General features: G+C 58.3%; 1 protein-coding gene across 3 annotated transcripts; it reads left to right on the top strand.

The window, feature by feature from the left end:
- Window positions 1–6,805: 6,805 nt before the first annotated feature.
- SLC12A3 (solute carrier family 12 member 3) lies at window positions 6,806–15,573 on the top strand. Of its 3 annotated transcripts, XM_063334196.1 has the most exons (26): window positions 6,806–7,170; window positions 7,386–7,532; window positions 7,791–7,866; window positions 8,066–8,161; window positions 8,270–8,409; window positions 8,813–8,923; window positions 9,106–9,217; window positions 9,469–9,599; window positions 9,848–9,932; window positions 10,082–10,236; window positions 10,535–10,642; window positions 10,932–11,055; window positions 11,149–11,250; window positions 11,350–11,505; window positions 11,583–11,682; window positions 12,108–12,219; window positions 12,741–12,881; window positions 13,039–13,145; window positions 13,302–13,384; window positions 13,547–13,618; window positions 13,807–13,911; window positions 14,108–14,219; window positions 14,532–14,618; window positions 14,724–14,859; window positions 14,969–15,036; window positions 15,358–15,573. In XM_063334196.1, exons 1-26 carry the CDS (start codon window positions 6,880–6,882, stop codon window positions 15,497–15,499), a joined length of 3,099 nt encoding a protein of 1,032 aa, XP_063190266.1. In that variant the 5' UTR covers window positions 6,806–6,879; the 3' UTR covers window positions 15,500–15,573. The 3 variants fall into 3 exon arrangements, 1 of the variants encoding a protein (XP_063190266.1); XR_010070955.1 differs by lacking the exons at window positions 14,108–14,219; window positions 14,532–14,618; window positions 14,724–14,859; window positions 14,969–15,036; window positions 15,358–15,573 and having other exon boundaries at window positions 9,722–9,932; window positions 13,302–13,618; window positions 13,810–14,101; XR_010070954.1 differs by lacking the exons at window positions 14,108–14,219; window positions 14,532–14,618; window positions 14,724–14,859; window positions 14,969–15,036; window positions 15,358–15,573 and having other exon boundaries at window positions 9,722–9,932; window positions 13,302–13,618; window positions 13,807–14,101.
- The last annotated feature ends 772 nt before the right edge of the window (window positions 15,574–16,345 follow it).

Genomic DNA, 16,345 nt, shown 5'->3' with positions numbered 1-16,345 from the left:
AAGGAGGTGAATGAGCAATTATATAGCAGAAGAGGAAGTGGAGAAGAAAACTGTGATTTAATGCTTGCTGAACATACAGCTTGCAAATTTTAGGTCTGTTTATTTTTTTGAATGCATGTTAAATGTTGAAAATCTGTTTATGATGCACTGCACGCGTGACACGCTGTTGTCAGTCCATAATGTTGTCTTGTGTGGGGTGTGTGTGTGTTTATGTGGTGCAAATGAGCTCCGTGTGCTGCAGAGACTCCTTTATGCCTAACGAAGTTTAAACTCTTGGGTCGGCGTCTCAGATGTACACAGCTCTGCAAATCCTGGAGCTCCGCCGAAGTTTTTGCAGGAGCAGCTGGGCTGGGAAACAGGTATATTTTGGTAGGAGAGATTTTTTTGGATCAACACAGGAGTTTTTTGCCAGTTGCGTTCAAAATGATCCCGTATCGAGTTCACCAGGAGAAGTAAGAAGTCCAAGTGTGGCTGCGTTGGGCGTGGGTAGATATGACTGTTGGTTTAGCGGGAAACCTGAGTCCCGCTGAAGCGAGGGGCATTAAAGAATAGTTGGCTTTAAATGTTTTGAGATAGAATTAACTCTGTGTGAAAGCCCAGGGAGTGTGTTATAGTATAAGCTTTTCTCTTGAACGTAGGCTGCCTACCTTTGAAATGAAATGGGAGGAGTTTTGGTGGTTGCTCTTGTTGGTCCCTGCACACACGCCTTTCCACACTGCTGCTGTCTTGTTCTCGTTCCGTTTGTGTTACTGGGATCTGAGAACTCATGTGGTTCTGGGTACAGAGCAGGCAACACAGGCAACAAAACCTCTAGGGGCTGATTTTCAACCTTTGCATGTTAATAGCTATCGTGGGAGAGAATTAATCTCCATTTTGCAATGTCTGAGTTTAGCAGCATAGAGCGATATTTGACTGGCTTGATGACAATTTCCTAATCATTTTTTTTTCCCACCAGAAACGTTTTAGCATAAGTTTTGTCAACCTTTTGGACAGGAAGCAAAGGGATGGCTTGCCCGAGCCACCCAAAACCGCATCTCGGCGTTAGCGAACTGGCTGCTGGGGCTCCCAGCCAATATAGCTAGGGAATGCGTGGCACGGAGCGCTCCTACAGCACGGTCGGGATTGCTGCAGCTGAAGGCTGATTGAGACCCGGACAACACCCTGCAGGTAAAGAGGCCTTGGTGAGTTACCAGGGAGTTATTTTGGGGGGGGGCAGAATTGAATTGTCTAACAAAATGTCAAAGGTGAGTGTGGAAAACTTTATTAGTTATTATATTTCTGGCGTATTGCTGCGTGAGTGCTTCTTGGTATGTCTCGGTCGAAAATTCATCCAGTTCCCTAGAGAAAAGGTTACCAAAAAGCAGGAGGCAGAGCAAGGCATCTTTCCTGACGCTCGCAGCCAGACCTGGTTGGAGGAGGGTTGCCCCACGTACGGATAATCCCTGCTGCTGTGTTTTTCCTGCTGGCGCTCAGCCCCTGTCCTCGAGTCACTCCCAGCATCAAACCAGCTCACGTACGGAGCGGCTGGCGAGTCTGTACCTGTCCTCGGGCAACCGCTGACCTGAGCGAGAGGGACAGCGTCTGCCGGAGTCTGTTTGGGAAGGGTGAAAGCCACCTTCCCCGCTCTAATTCCTGCTCCACCCTCCACGTAGGGACAGAAGTCCTTTGGGGCTCAGCTCTCACTGAGGCCGTGTGCGGGACCTCGTTCTCCTGCCTTTGGCCCATCCCCTGCTCAGCTGAGCTGTTGTGCTGCCTCACTGGTGTGTTTCTGATGTCAAACGTTGAACCTAGGGACCTTGTAAACACAGCAAGTTGCCCTTTTCCAGTCTGCCCTTGGAGGATGGCTGTAGCAGATGCTTTCCAGTGCTTCTCAGCTGTCACAGGTGTTAGTAAAAGAGAAAATTGATGACTGTATGCAGCTTGCTCCCTTTGAGCTCAGTGGTTGTCACTCCAGCCTCTGGTCCCCTCTAAGCTAGGCAGAAACTGGGGTATTTCATACTTTGAAAAGCCAAGATGGTCCTTCTGTGATACACAGACAGAGGACACGAACCCCAGGGAGTCAAAGCCCTGGGACTAACCCTGGAAAGGTAAAGCCCAGCCCTGTTTCAGGCAAGATGTGAGAGGCTGTGGGTATAACAGAAGGTGCCACGCGTAGTTGGAATTAAACGATTTGTTCTTGATTGCCCTGTGATTTCTCCTTGCTCCTGTGCAGGTTGAGAACGTCCGTCTTCCCGCGTTCCCAAGAGCGGCGGGTTCCAGCCCCACGCCTGGGCCTGGCTTTGGCGAACCCGTCTCTTCTCTGCACGACTGCAAGGGCTTTGCTGCATTGAGGTAGATGCTGACGCACGTACTGGTGCTTTGCTGAGTAAGGCACCCCCGTGGTTTTCCAGATGTCACTGTTTTTTCTCCACCCCACACTTATTCTGCTGGAGGGGACAACGTGGTTCTGCTCCCCTGGGTCTTTGTACCTTCACACTCAGACTTGCTAAGGCTTAGCCTTGGTTTTCTAAGTATTCCTTCTGCTGGAGGGGCTTTTCGGGCTGTCAGTGAATTTTTAGGTTGTGTTTGGAGCAGCCTGCTCAAAGGTGGTGTCACTAAGCACTCCCTTTACACCAGGGAGTAATGCTCGCTTTTCCAGCGTGGTGCCGTCCAGGGCGTAGCGAGAGCTGCCTCCGTTTTCCTCATACACAAAAAGGGCTTCGATCTGCTTGGGCAGACTCGCACAGGTCGAACTGAAAATTGGGATAATGTGCGGCAACATCGGAGCAAGTCAGTGTTTGTAGTTTGCCAGCACAGTTTGCAGCAGATCTGTGGACGTTCATCTGAGCTGAATTTATTCTGAGTATAAGAATAAATCTTAATTAAGTTAATAAATCTTCTCTAAGTCAGTGGAGGGCTCTGACCCTTTGTACACGAAAAAAGTACAGGTGAATGCTGCAGATTAAATTTAGGGTAATTCCATCTGCTTTTTCCTACTCTGGGACTAACCCTCGGCAGTGAAGAGCCTCCAGGTAGATGAGGTGCATCCTAAGGGGGGGGCTTGTTACTCTGAGTCAAACGCAGCTCAGGCTGGTGTTGCTAGAGAGGATTCGAGGAAGGAGTGAAAAGGTGTTTGCCGTGGGAGCGTGTGTGACCCTCCGTCCCGCTATGGATGCAACATGCAGCGCATCCCGGTCCGTTCTCCAGGGTTTGCATGGCTCATCCCTGTGCATGTTTCACATCCGCAAGCACCGTGGTGTCAGCACGGCAGTTCGGAACGCTTCGTATCCTGCACGTCCTTCAAACCAGCTCGGAGTTGACGTGGTCTGGATTTACGGGGGAGTTGCAGAGGAATCTGCCCTATGTTACCTGTCCAGTGCAGGGGGGAGGAAAAAACAAGTTAAAGCTCTGCCCGGGGGTTAACCGTGGGCTTCTGGTAAAAACTAAACTGAGCTAAGGAAGACAAGCCAGCTCATGTGAGGCTTTAACGGGTGCCAAGGAGCAGAAGCCCTGCTGAACCGTGCCCTGGGTGCCCTCCTAAACGCTGCCCTGCAGCCGCTCTCAGTGCGTCCCGTCCTCTCAGCTCAGGTTCTTTGGGTTTTGGGGTTTTATTATTTTTTCTTATCCCCCCCAACAACATTCATTCTTCCAAGTATTTTCAGAGCGGTGCCTGCACCGTTACCCCAGCGTACGCTTGGCTCAGCTGGTCCTACAGTCAGGTTACTGCCTCCGGCCTGCGAGGTACGGCCCCGCTCCTCTGCCTTTGCTTGGGTTTCCCCACGGACTGCAGATTCTGCATCTCCATCCTGATTTTTTTTGTTTTCCAGACAAATGCTAAACGGGGTGGCTCCTCCATTCTCCTGCCACTGCTGCATTTGTCTAAGACAGCACTTGGACCTTGTTCCTTGCAGGAGCTGAAGGAATTATGTTCAGAAAGAATGAAATCATGATTTTTTTGTTGTTGTTGTTGTTCTTATTACCCTCTCAACACTTGTCTCCCCAACCTTAATAAACCCCGGCCTCTCGAAGCAGCCAGCTCTTTGCTTTCCAGCCTGGAGGAAAGAAAGGGGATATTGTTAATTCTAGTTGTGTGTCCCTGGGGTGGGACCGCGCTCAAATGCGGCCACCGTTCATGTCCCCGTATCGGCACTTTTGTCCTGTTTCTCTCTGGCTCTGAAGTTGGAAGGGATGGGAATAGTGTCTGGAAGATGGAAGACGATGCCTTTGGCCCTGGCAGGTAAGGCTGCTGGTGGTGGCCTGAATAACCATCTGTTTTCCCAGGTTTCCTTCCCTGCACAGCCAAGAAGCTTGAGTCCTGCTGCGCACGGTGGGTTTGCAGAGTCCCTGCTTCCTTCCCGTGTCACCCAGGGCGGTAGGTTCCCTCTTCCGCGGGGATGGAAACGGGACAATTAACAACTTCGTTGAAGTCAGAATACAGCGCTTTGGCAAACTTTAAAAGAAAGGTGCGTAGAAAGCATTGCACCACTCTCTGCCTAATTCGATTCACGTTCACTGGATGCGTTTAATAGCCAGAATGGTCCAGGGGATCGGCTGGAAGCGAGGGAAAGCCCTGCGGAAGCAACGTGGCAGCTCTCACTGCGCGAGCGGAGGGGTTGGAGCTCTCCTCTCCCGCTCCCAGCGCCGGACGGCCCCGGTATTGTTGCTGCAGCTGGTGTTGTGAATCAGGCCGACGACAAGCGCATCCTACTATCCGGCTATTTCACTACACCAGGGTTGCATCATACCACTCGCGTCGCTCTTCGCCCGGCCTCCGGAGTCTCGTCTCTCACCCGGAGCATCTTCTCTGGAGTCTCCTCTCTCGCCTGGAGCATCTTTGACCGCGCCGCATTTAACAGAGATACCCCCTGGTTAAGAGACTCCGTGATTCCTGCTGATTTGGGCAAGTTAGCGTTTCTGGTGAAATAATGAGGTTCTAAAATAAAGCCATTCCTGCTGGGCACGAGTCTGCTGCTGCCTCTGTTGTTGTGAGAGGAAGCCGGTGTCCACCTTTGTCACAGTTTGAGGAACCCACAGCAATTTATTGTCGTTTAGACAATTACTCTGTCGCCCGGTGACCCCTCCCCACTCCGGAAGGGGAATTGGGAAAAAACAAGGAAACCCAAGGGCTGAAATATAAACACATTTAATAGAATAAGACTAAATAATTAACATTAATAATAATAATAAAGAACCAGTACTGATCCCGATACCAATATAAACCACACGAGGACTATTCCCAGCCCGTTCCCCAGCAGAAGCCGTGCACTCCCCGCAGGGACAGCCAAGGTGGGACCCTGCGAGCGCTGCGGCTGCGGGAGGAAGGGGAGGGCTCAGGGCTGCGGCACCGGGGCGAGGAGTGCTCAGGATGGCAGCCATCAGGGGAGAGAGGGAGAACTCAGCAAACTTCCTAATTTATACTGAATGTGCCGTTCATGGCATGAAATAACCCTGTTGGCAGCTTGGGGCAATGCCCGGGTCTCGCTCCCCCTTGTCCCCGCACCTCGAAAACACCGAGACCTTGAAACCCGCGCCCCAGAGCTGGCGATAAAGTAAATATTGTCACCAATTCAGGCACTGGAGTCTTCTGAAAGTGCAGTTTTCCCAGGCATTAGAAGAGACCTTACTGAAAAGTAAAATTACTGAAAGAGAAATCAATCCTGTGCTGCTCAAACCAGGACAGCGCTGCGGGCGGCGTGAGGGGCGAGGGTTTTTCCCCTCGTCCCCATCTCTCCCTCCCCTGGGCCGGCAGAGGGACGGGTGCCGGGGTTTGGGGGGGCTGAGCGGTGGGGTGCGGGGGGGCTGCCTGCCTTACGCCGTCGGGGACGACGTCTGGCCGCTCGCGCACAAACAACACAAAGCAAGTCCTCAAAAAGCAGGTTAAAATTTGTGCATGAATGCGAAAGATGGCCAGAGGCAGCCGGGCGGGCAGCCCCAATTTTCCATTAACTTGCAAAGCGCGGCGGGGGGGGTGCTGAAATTCAAATGGACTCTGGTGCTGCCCTCCAATTTTATTGCCTGCCGTCTTCGGCGATCTTATCTGTAACTGCTTTTCGGAGCACATGTGACAGCGGGCTGCCGGGGTATAAATGACGCCCGTCCCTCCCCCTGTCCTCGCTGCTGGTGGCCGTAGGGTGAGCGCTGAGCGGCAGCGTGGCCTCCGCTCCTCTTTTATGGGAAGCGGTGGATTAAATCGGGCGTATTAAACTAAATTTGGGGGAGTTTGGAACCCTGGGTGCTTTTGGGGGGTTTCCCCCTCCCCGGGGTTAGGAGGGAAAGGGGGCTGTGGGAGGGTGGGCATCGCTGCTGCCAGCCCTGGGCAATCGCAGAGGGACGCGGCTGCCGCCACTCCGTGTCCCCTGGCCCCTCCGTCCCCCTTCCCAGCCCCTCGACATCCCTCCCGTCCCTCGGGGTCGCACTCCCCCCTTTCCCCTGGCTTCACCATGAGAAAAAGGGGCCATTTCCCTCCCCGTGTCCGCACACTCGATGCTGCAGCCAAGATGTACGGGATCTGCTGGGTCGGGGGCAGTATCCCAGGGAAGGGCGAGGGTGCGTGGGAGTCTTACTCCCATTTTCCATAATAAATCCCAGTGGGAACCGAATGTTCCTGGGTCGGGGCCGGAGGCAAACTCAGCACCGCATTTCCCTGCCGCTCTGTCCTTGGGACTTAATTTCAAACCCGTTATCGCCGCCCGCATCGCGCGCCGGGAGGCAGCGGTGCCCATTACGGCAGCTTTGATACCCCTTCCAGCTATTTTTTTTTCCCCCTGACCAGCTCGGGGTGGTTCGAGCCGATTCCTTTCCCCGTTAGCAACGGCGGCGGGTGGGTGCCGGTCACTTCGCGCCGGTTTTGCCGGGTATAAATCTGGTGAACCCCTCTCCGCCCCGTCCCTCGCCCCGGCAATGGCTGAGCTGCCCGTCCCGGAGCTGCCCCCCACCCTGTCCCGCTGCAGCGGCCGCTTTACCATCAGCACCCTCCTGGGCATGGAGGAGGGCGGCCGGGGTCCCTACACGCCCGCCGAGGGGGCCGGCTGCGACGGCACCCACCTCTCCAGCAGCACCCTCTGCACCAGGACCTTCGGCTACAACACGGTGGACGTGGTGCCGGCCTACGAGCACTACGCCAACAGCAACGGGGTGGGCGATGGCAGGAGGGGCAGGCCCTCGCTGGCGGACCTCCACTCCATCCTCAAGGTAAGGCGGGGGTCATCCGCGCCGCTGGCACCTCCGGCATCCCCCTGGCTGGGCCACCATGGAGTGGCGTCTCCTGCTTCTTGAGGTCGTGCCCATACGCGCATCCCAAGAAGGGATAACCCAGCTGTTTCCAGCTGTGCCAGAGCTCTCCCCCAGCGACGGCCGGCTGCCTTCAGCCCTGCCCGCCCTCACCTGCCCTCCCCTTGTCCCCGCAGCCCGACACGGGCCACCTCCGCCCGCCGTTGTCGGAGCCACAGCGGAGCAATGGCGTGCCGGAGGCCGGGCCAGAGGAGGCACCGGAGGAGCCGGGCAGAGCCCCCACGCCGGAGCCCGTCCGCTTCGGATGGGTGAAGGGCGTGATGGTGAGTGCGACTGGTCCCACGGGGAGCATCCTCCTGCCCTCCCACCCCCCTCCAAGCAGGGGGGCGATGCATTTGCTCCCCATCGTCACGTTTTTCCCAATATACATATATATAATCTTTTTCGCAAGCGTCCGTGTTCTGGACAATGCCCCTGCCCTCCCTGGCGGGTCTCTTGGAGGAGCAGGAGAGCCGGCATGGCCCCCGCTGTCCCCGGGCGCCCGCCCACTGAGGTCCCCTTCTCTGTCCCCCCCTCCCCAGATCCGCTGCATGCTGAACATCTGGGGAGTCATCCTCTACTTGCGCTTGCCCTGGATCACCGCCCAGGCGGGAATCGGTGGGTGCCGGCGCTGCATGGCGGGCAGGACGGCGGCACCGGGCTCGCCGTTCCCCAAAACACCTTGGGGATGGTGGCAGTGCCAGCAGCATCGAGCGTGGGGCCATGTGTAGGGTCCCTGGGGGTCTCCTAGGGAGGCCGGGGGGGGGTCTATGGGGCTGGGGGGATGCAGGAACGAAGTGGTGCCCTCTCTCCACAGCCCTGACGTGGCTCATCATCCTGATGTCCGTGACGGTGACCACCATCACCGGCTTGTCCATCTCTGCCATATCCACCAACGGCAAAGTGAAGTCAGGTAGCATGTTGTGCCCCTCCCAGCACGGGCTGTGAGGTGCAAGGAGAGGGGGCAGATAACGTTGCGGGGGGAGGCAGATAACACCATGGGGTGCTCCTGCCACCTCAGGGGGCACCTACTTCCTCATCTCCCGGAGCCTCGGGCCGGAGCTGGGTGGCTCCATCGGGCTGATCTTTGCCTTCGCCAACGCAGTAGCCGTGGCCATGCACACGGTGGGCTTTGCCGAAACTGTCCGGGACCTGCTGCAGGTGAAAGAGCGGCTCTGTGTGTTCTCTGTGTCCCGTCCCCCCCACCTCCTCCATCCCCACCTCCTTCATCCCCACCTCCTTCATCCCCATCTCCTCCATCCCCATCTCCTTCATCCCCATCTCCTCCATCCCCACCTCCTCATCCTCACCTCCTTCATCCCCACCTCCTCATCCCCACCTCCTCCATCCCCACCTCCTCCATCCCCACCTCCTCATCCCCACCTCCTCCATCCCCACCTCCTCATCCCCACGTCTTTCCCGCACAAGCTGCATTAATTATCAACGTTTATGTTAACGTTGGGCCACCGATAATCAACCACCAACTACTAAAAGAAATGGCAATGCCGGTGGTTGGGTAAGAGAGAGGGTTATTTCCACATCGTGGACGGTTCCCCCTCCCCAGGAGCACAACTCCCTCATCGTGGACCCCACCAACGATATCCGCATCATCGGGGTCGTCACTGTGACGGTGCTGCTGGGCATCTCCCTGGCCGGCATGGAGTGGGAAGCCAAGGTACCGCTTGCTTCTTCTGCTCACCTTGTCCCCTTGGGCTGATGAGAGCCATCCCTGCTGCATCCGAGGAGCAGAGGATGCCCATAGCTCCCCCAAAACATGCGAGGGTGTCTCCTAACACGTCCTTCACCCTCTCGGCACCCAAACCCTGACCCCTCAGCTGGCTTTTTCTGGTCTGGCAGGCGCAGATACTGTTTTTCCTCGTCATCTTGGTTTCCTTCATAAATTACCTGGTGGGGACGGTGATCCCGGCCACTGCCGAGAAGCAAGCGAAGGGCTTCTTCAGCTACCGAGGTGGGTCCACCACAGGTCAGGGTTACGCTCAACAGGTCCAAGGGCATCACCAGAGCCCGGCTTTTTGCTGCCCTTGGGGGAGAAGTTTGCTCTGGGCAGGTGCGCCTCGCTGAGAGATGTCAGTAAATGCACGTCTTCCTCCCATGGGTTACCCGCCACAAGCGGTGGGCCTCCAGCCAGCGCTGAGCTGCTTCAGCCAGGAGAAAGGCGGTTGGGAGGCCCCAAATGCTTCTCCTCTGCTTCTTCCCTAGCTGAAATCTTTGCCCAGAACTTCGTGCCCAACTGGCGTGGGCCCGAGGGCTCCTTCTTCGGCTTGTTTTCCATTTTCTTCCCATCGGCAACTGGCATCTTGGCTGGGGCCAACATTTCAGGTGACCTGAAGGTGGGTTTTGAGCGTTGCTGCCTGAGCCGGTGCGTCTCAGGGTTCGACCCTGTGTTCCCAGGTCTTTGGCTTTGATCCAGCTTTTAGACTCTATTTCATTTCTTCCGGAAACTTTGGGGAAGGCTCAGCCAGGAGATGCTCTGCCCCTTTGTGTCGCAATGAATTCAGATCCCTCTTGTGAAACAGCAGCCACAATTAAGATGCTGCTGGAAAGCTGTCTTACATCTCTCTGCGACTCCCTTGGGCAGGATCCCGCCGTGGCCATCCCCAAGGGCACCTTGATGGCCATCTTCTGGACCACCGTGTCCTACCTGGTGCTTTCTGCTACGATCGGTGAGCAAAACCTCCTTGGGTGAGCTGAAAGGGGTGGCCTGGGAGGAAGCAGGTGGTGGGAAGGGGGAGCGAGCCATAGATGCTGGCACCGATATCCCGGGCCGGCACGGGTGCGGGTGGTGAGCGGGTGCTGTGTGTCCCCCTGCCAGGCGCCTGCGTGGTGCGGGACGCCTCGGGCAGCCTGAACGACAGCGTGGCGGTGGGCTCGCCGGGCTGCGAGGGACTGGCCTGCGGCTTCGGCTGGAACTTCACCGCCTGCGCCCAGCGGCAGAGCTGCCGATACGGGCTCAGCAACTACTACCAGGTGCTGCTGGGGGCCGTCACTCCCCCCCGGTCCCAGCTCCTGACCGGGTTTGTGCTGCAAGGGGTGGGTTTCCCGGGACAGCCCCGTGTCCGCCTCGCCCCCAGCATCCCGGGAGACACCGGGGAACATATTTTCCTCGGGCTTTTGGATGTGGCTGGACTTCACTGTCCAGATAACATTGATGGAAAAGCCCTGTGGGTGGCAGGATGGGGCCCATGGGCTGGAAATCCCTTAGGGCCGGGGCAGGGGCTGATGCACGGGGGGTGCTGGGGGTCCTGACCATCTGCTTTTGGGGCAGAGCATGAGCATGGTGTCCGGATTCGGCCCCCTCATCACGGCAGGGATCTTTGGCGCTACCCTCTCCTCGGCGCTGGCCTGCCTCGTCTCAGCACCCAAAGTCTTCCAGGTAAGGGGGTGGCATGTCCGTGTCCGCCGGCTCCCGTCCCCGAGCCCAGCAGCAGGAGCGGGCGATGCTCCCGGCGTCACGCTGCTGGCAGCAGATGTACGACTGCGGGGAGGGGACGTGCTCAGCGCCGTGGGGCTTTGTGGCCACCAGCAGCCCCACGAGGGGCGAGGAGGATGTGAAGGCATGAGACCAGTTTGGTCCTTGCTCTTACGGGTGCAAGACGCACCACGGCGCTGCCATCCCACGTCCCCGGCAAAGTCTGGAGACCCCAACACGTCTCTCCCCACAGTGTCTCTGCAAGGACCAGCTCTACCCTCTCATAGGCTTTTTCGGGAAGGGCTACGGGAGGAACAGCGAGCCCATCCGCGGCTACATGCTCACCTACGTCATCGCCGTTGGCTTCATCCTCATCGGTAGGTGCGTGGCGCCCTCCCGGTGCCCGCCGCCAGCCGGGTGACTTCGTCCCCGCCACCAACTCACTCTCCTCCTCCTCCTCCTCCCCACAGCCGAGCTCAACGCCATCGCCCCCATCATCTCCAACTTCTTCCTCTGCTCCTACGCCCTCATCAACTTCAGCTGCTTCCACGCCTCCATCACCAACTCCCCAGGTGGGCTGTGCCGTGCCGTGCCACGCCGTGCCGTGTGGCGGGGGGCTCCCCGTCCGGCTCCCCGTCCCGGCAGCGGCCGCTGTCTGTGTTTGCGTGCAGGCTGGCGACCCTCCTTTCGGTATTACAGCAAGTGGGCCGCGCTCTTCGGGGCCGCCGTCTCGGTGGTGATCATGTTCCTGCTGACCTGGTGGGCAGCCCTCATTGCCTTCGGCATTGTCATCTTCCTCCTGGGATACGTCCTCTACAAAAAGCCGGGTGCGTGGCGGTAACCCGGCACGGGCGATGCCCCCGGAGGTGTCTGGCCCCGTTACTGATCCATCTTCCCCACGTAGATGTCAACTGGGGCTCCTCCATGCAAGCCAGCTCGTACAACATGGCCCTCAACTACTCGGTGGGGCTGAGTGAAGTGGAGGAGCACATCAAGAACTACAGGCAAGGGCGGCTCGCCATGATGCCAGGCGTGGAGGGAGGGGGGATGCAGAGCCAACCACCACCACCGACAAACCCGGGATGGCTTCATGCCCATGGCCACGTCCTCACCACCATCCTCAGCGACCGGTAGCCCCAGCAAAATGTGGCTGTGTCCAAAATCCCACGCCTTTGCCATGTGGGCAGAGGTGGAAAGCAGGGCAAACCTTCCCTTCCCGGTACCAGGCAGACACAGACGCGTTGGTCTCATCTGATATAAAACGATCAAAGAGTGAGGGTGGCCGCTCAACCACATGTTTTCGTATCGTCCTAAAGATGCTCCCTGTAGTTGCCACTGGCTGGGCACGGGAGAAGAGACGTGGCTCATTCCAGAGAGGCTCGGTGCCTCCCAAGTACCAGCCTTGGCCCTTCCCTCTCCCCGCCCGCAGACCCCAGTGCCTGGTGCTGACCGGCCCCCCCAGTTTCCGCCCGGCCCTGGTGGACTTCGTGGGGACGTTCACCAAGAACCTCAGCCTGATGCTCTGCGGCAATGTGCTCATCGTGAGTCGCCTGCAAAAGCCAGTTGGTTCCTTGTCCTGGGGGCTCCAGGGAAATCCAGATGTGTCCTGGTTGGATCACGGGGCCGTGGGTGGAAACGTGCACATCTGCATGCCGCCAGATGATGAAATGTTTTGTCTGAAAGCCTCTCCAGCTTGTTAAGCAACAGTGATGAAGCACCAGGATGTCCACGTGGGCTAATGGCTCCCCCTTGCCAACTAATTGCCAAAGAAAAGATGGGGTAGGACAAGGCGGTTGCTCAGAGGACAGGAGTGGTCCTACAGCCCTGAAGAGCAGCTGGAGCCATGGTGCAGCAAACGCCAGCTTGTCCACAGCCAGGGGGCTGCTGGCATCGTGTGTGTTGGCTGTTGGCTCCCACATTTGCTGGTTTTCTTGCTGTGATTGCAACCACCCATCAGGTCTTGCCACTGATTTGGGAAGAGAGGAGCTGGAGGTCCTTGGTGGCAAGACCAGCAGCTGGAAGGGGCTGCCTGTACCTGAGTCCCTTCCCCTTCTCTCCCCAGGGACCGCAGAAGCAGAAGATGCTGGAGTCCCGGCTGACGGCAGATGGACACATCAAGTGGCTTAGGAAGAGGAAGATCAAGGCTTTCTACACAGATGTGGTGGCTGAGGATCTGAGAAGCGGCGTCCAAATGCTCATCCAGGTAGAGCCACCTTTGGCCGTTGACCGTCAGGTCTTCCATCACGGTTTGGGGGGCTCTGACCCCCCTCCCCGACCTCCGGGTACCCTACTTTGCATGGATCCCTTGTGGGCTGGCATCGCCCGTGTCCATGGCGTCTCATGGGGACATCTCTCCATAGGCTGCCGGCCTTGGGAAGATGAGACCCAACATCCTGGCCCTGGGCTACAAGAGGAACTGGCGGACGGTGTCCCCGCAGAGCCTGGAGGACTACGTGGGCATCCTGCAGTACGGCCACACTGCATCCTCCACCCCCGGGGACGCCGGTGGTGGCCCCACGAGTGAATGTGGGGACACTGTGGCCACGTGTGCGGCGTCTGGTCAGGCTGGCAGTGCCACCCAACACGAGCTGGCCACCGTTAAGTGCGTTCTCCTTCCTTCCAGCGACGCCTTCGATTTCAAGTACGGCGTGTGCTTAATGAGAATGAAGGAAGGGCTGAACGTTTCCCGAGTGATGCACGCTCACGGTAAGCAGTTTTGGGCAGATGCTCAGAGACGTGCCGGAGCTTTGGGACGTGCCAGCCAGCAACGTGTCCCCAGGTGAAGGTCACACTCCTGGGCTGGAACCGAAGGGGATGGGGACATCAGGGTGCTGCCCTGCTGCCCGTGCTGTTGTCCTCCCTCCCCAGTTAACCCCACATTCGAGGCAGCGGAGCACCCCGAGGGGAATGGCACCGGCGGCAGAGCAGCCCCGGGCACAGGTTGGTGCTGGCTCGGGGCCACCAAGAGCATCCCCGGCTTCGAGGATTACTTTCGGGCAGCCACGTTCGCAGGCAGGGCAGTGGGTTTCGGCAGCGATGGGGAGCAGAGCTGGGGCCAGGAGGAATCTGTGGCCTTTAATCCGTGGCCAGCAGTGCCCATCGCCGACACCGGGACCCTCTCGCCCCAGCAGCGGACCCCGCCGCCTTGGCCGGCGAGCAGCAGGCGAGCACCATCTTCCAGAACGAGCAGGGCAAGAAGACCATCGACATTTACTGGCTCTTCGACGACGGAGGTAACCTTCACCTTGAGCTGCTGTGGCTCTTCACCGTCCGTCTGTCCAGCTGAGGCGAACCCAGCCCCTCCACCGCGCTGCCCGGGAGGGCTCAGTCCTCGCCGAGTGGTGCCAGGGCATCGCTGGCATCGAGAAAGCACTGGCGAGCCCGTGGGGTCACCGCTGCCGCGTCTCCCACGGGGTGTTTTGGGGCCAGGTCTCACGCTGCTCATCCCCTACCTCCTGGGGCGCAAGAAGCGGTGGGCAAAGTGCAAAATCCGGGTGTTCGTCGGCGGGCAGATCAACAGGATGGACGAAGAGAGGAAGGCGTAAGTGCTGGTGGCCGCTCACACCTGCGGCTCCTCTGAGCCACGCGGCCACCGCCGCTGTCCCCATGGGGGGGTGGCAGGAGCCACTTCCCCCTCCCCGAGTCCCCTGGGCTTTGCTGTAATGGGTTTTTGGGCTCCAACATGGCTTCTTTGCCTCGCTCCTACAAAAACTCAATGTGATTGCCGTGTGGGGGAAACCCAAGTGGAAACCAAGGATGGCAGCGGGGGTTTCTGTTTCTGCCGGGACGGGTCCCCTCCAGAGCCACCGCGCCCTGCTAATTTTTGGCAAATGTTTCCTTTTCCCCCCGGCAGGATCGTCTCTCTGCTGAGCAAGTTCCGCCTTGACTTCCACGAGGTCCACATCCTCCCCGACATCAACCAGAAACCCCGGCCGGAGCAGTAACCGTCCCCCTCTCCTTCTCCCCCCGCCCCCAGCACCCCCAAAACACCCCACCACCCACCCCACCGGGCCCCCTTCCCTGGCACCTTCTGCTTGTCTTGCAGCATCAGGAGGTTCGAGGACCTGATCGCTCCCTTCCGGCTGAACGATGGCTTCAAGGACGAGGCCACGGTGAACGAGATGAGGCAGGGCTGTCCCTGGAAGATCTCTGACGAGGAGGTCAACAAAAACAGAGCCAAGGTAGCGCCGGTGGTGGGGACGACTCCCGCAGAGGGTCTCCTGCTTTCGAGACAAAATTCGGTCTTTTTGGAAACAATTATTTTGCACGTCAACCCTCTCTGCTCCGCAGTCGCTCCGACAAGTGAGGCTGAACGAGATTTTGCTGGATTACTCGCGGGACGCGGCGCTCATAGCCATGTAGGTGCCAGCACCGCCTGTTTCTTACCCCGTGGCAATGGTCCCTCTGGATGTTCCCCCGGCGCGGGGAGATCCTGGCCGCACACCCCAGCGCCACGCTGGAACGGTGCAGCATCGCGGGGAAAAGCCCTTGGAGGGTACCAAGGGATCCGGCCACCATGAAGGTGGGGGGAGGATGTGGCATTGACCCTTTTTTTTAGGGAAATAACCTGCAAATTAGCATGGGATTGGGAGAGGGGCTAAGGAGGGAGCTCAGCTTGGGGGGTTGGCCGAGGGGTCTGTGTTCGGCCGCGCTGAGCCGGCCCCTCGCTGCCGCCGCAGCACGCTGCCCATCGGCAGGAAGGGTCGCTGCCCCAGCTCCCTCTACATGGCCTGGCTGGAGACCCTCTCGCAGGACCTGAGACCCCCCGTCATCCTCACCCGCGGCAACCAAGAGAACGTGCTGACCTTTTACTGCCAATAAAAGCTCCTGGACCCCCGCCGACTCGGGATGTGAATTTTTCAGGCTGGTTTGGTTTGACCTCGGAGCACATTTGCCCAGTAGTCCAGGGGAGACGCGAAGGCACGTGGTCACCAGCTCTCGGGAAACCCTCTTACAAAGGCATGTTTTGCCCATCTCAGCCTTTGTAGGTTGTATCCAGGTAGATAGATATGTACAAGCACAAGAAGGACACGGAGCTGTTGGAGCGGGGCCAGAGGAGGCCCCGGAGATGCTGGGAGGGCTGGAGCCCCTCTGCTGGGAGGACAGGCTGAGAGAGCTGGGGGGGTTCAGCCTGGAGAAGAGAAGGCTCCGGGGAGACCTTCCAGCCCCTGCCAGGCCCTAAAGGGGCTCCAGGAAAGCTGGGGAGGGACTCTGGAGCAGGGAGGGGAGCCATGGGACGAGGGGAAAGGGGTTTAAACTGGAAGAGGGGAGATTTAGGTGGGATCTGAGGCAGAAATTGTTTGCTGTGAGGGTGGTGAGCCCCTGGCCCAGGTTGCCCAGAGAAGCTGTGGCTGCCCCATCCCTGGAGGGGTTCAAGGCCAGGCTGGACGGGGCTTGGAGCAACGTGGTGTGGTGGGAGGTGTCCCTGCCCAGGGCAGGGGGTGGCACTGGGTGGGCTTTAAGGTCCCTTCCAACCCAAACCATCCTATGATCCTATGGTTCTACAGAAAAATAATGCAGGTCCCGTATCACAGGCATCGCTCTGGCTCTTGGTTTAGCCGGAGTCATGCAGGTCAGGTGTAGGGTGCCATCCAGAGAGCAGCAAGGGGACAGTGGGACCCCCCACGCCTGCTCCCCAAGGAGAGCCTGAGCCATGTACAGGGACGG

This window comes from Chroicocephalus ridibundus, chromosome 4 (genome assembly GCF_963924245.1).
Source record: "Chroicocephalus ridibundus chromosome 4, bChrRid1.1, whole genome shotgun sequence".
Lineage (NCBI taxonomy): Eukaryota > Metazoa > Chordata > Aves > Charadriiformes > Laridae > Chroicocephalus > Chroicocephalus ridibundus.
The sequence above is the reverse complement of the archived record's forward strand: the minus strand, read 5'-3'. Positions and strand labels throughout refer to the sequence as shown.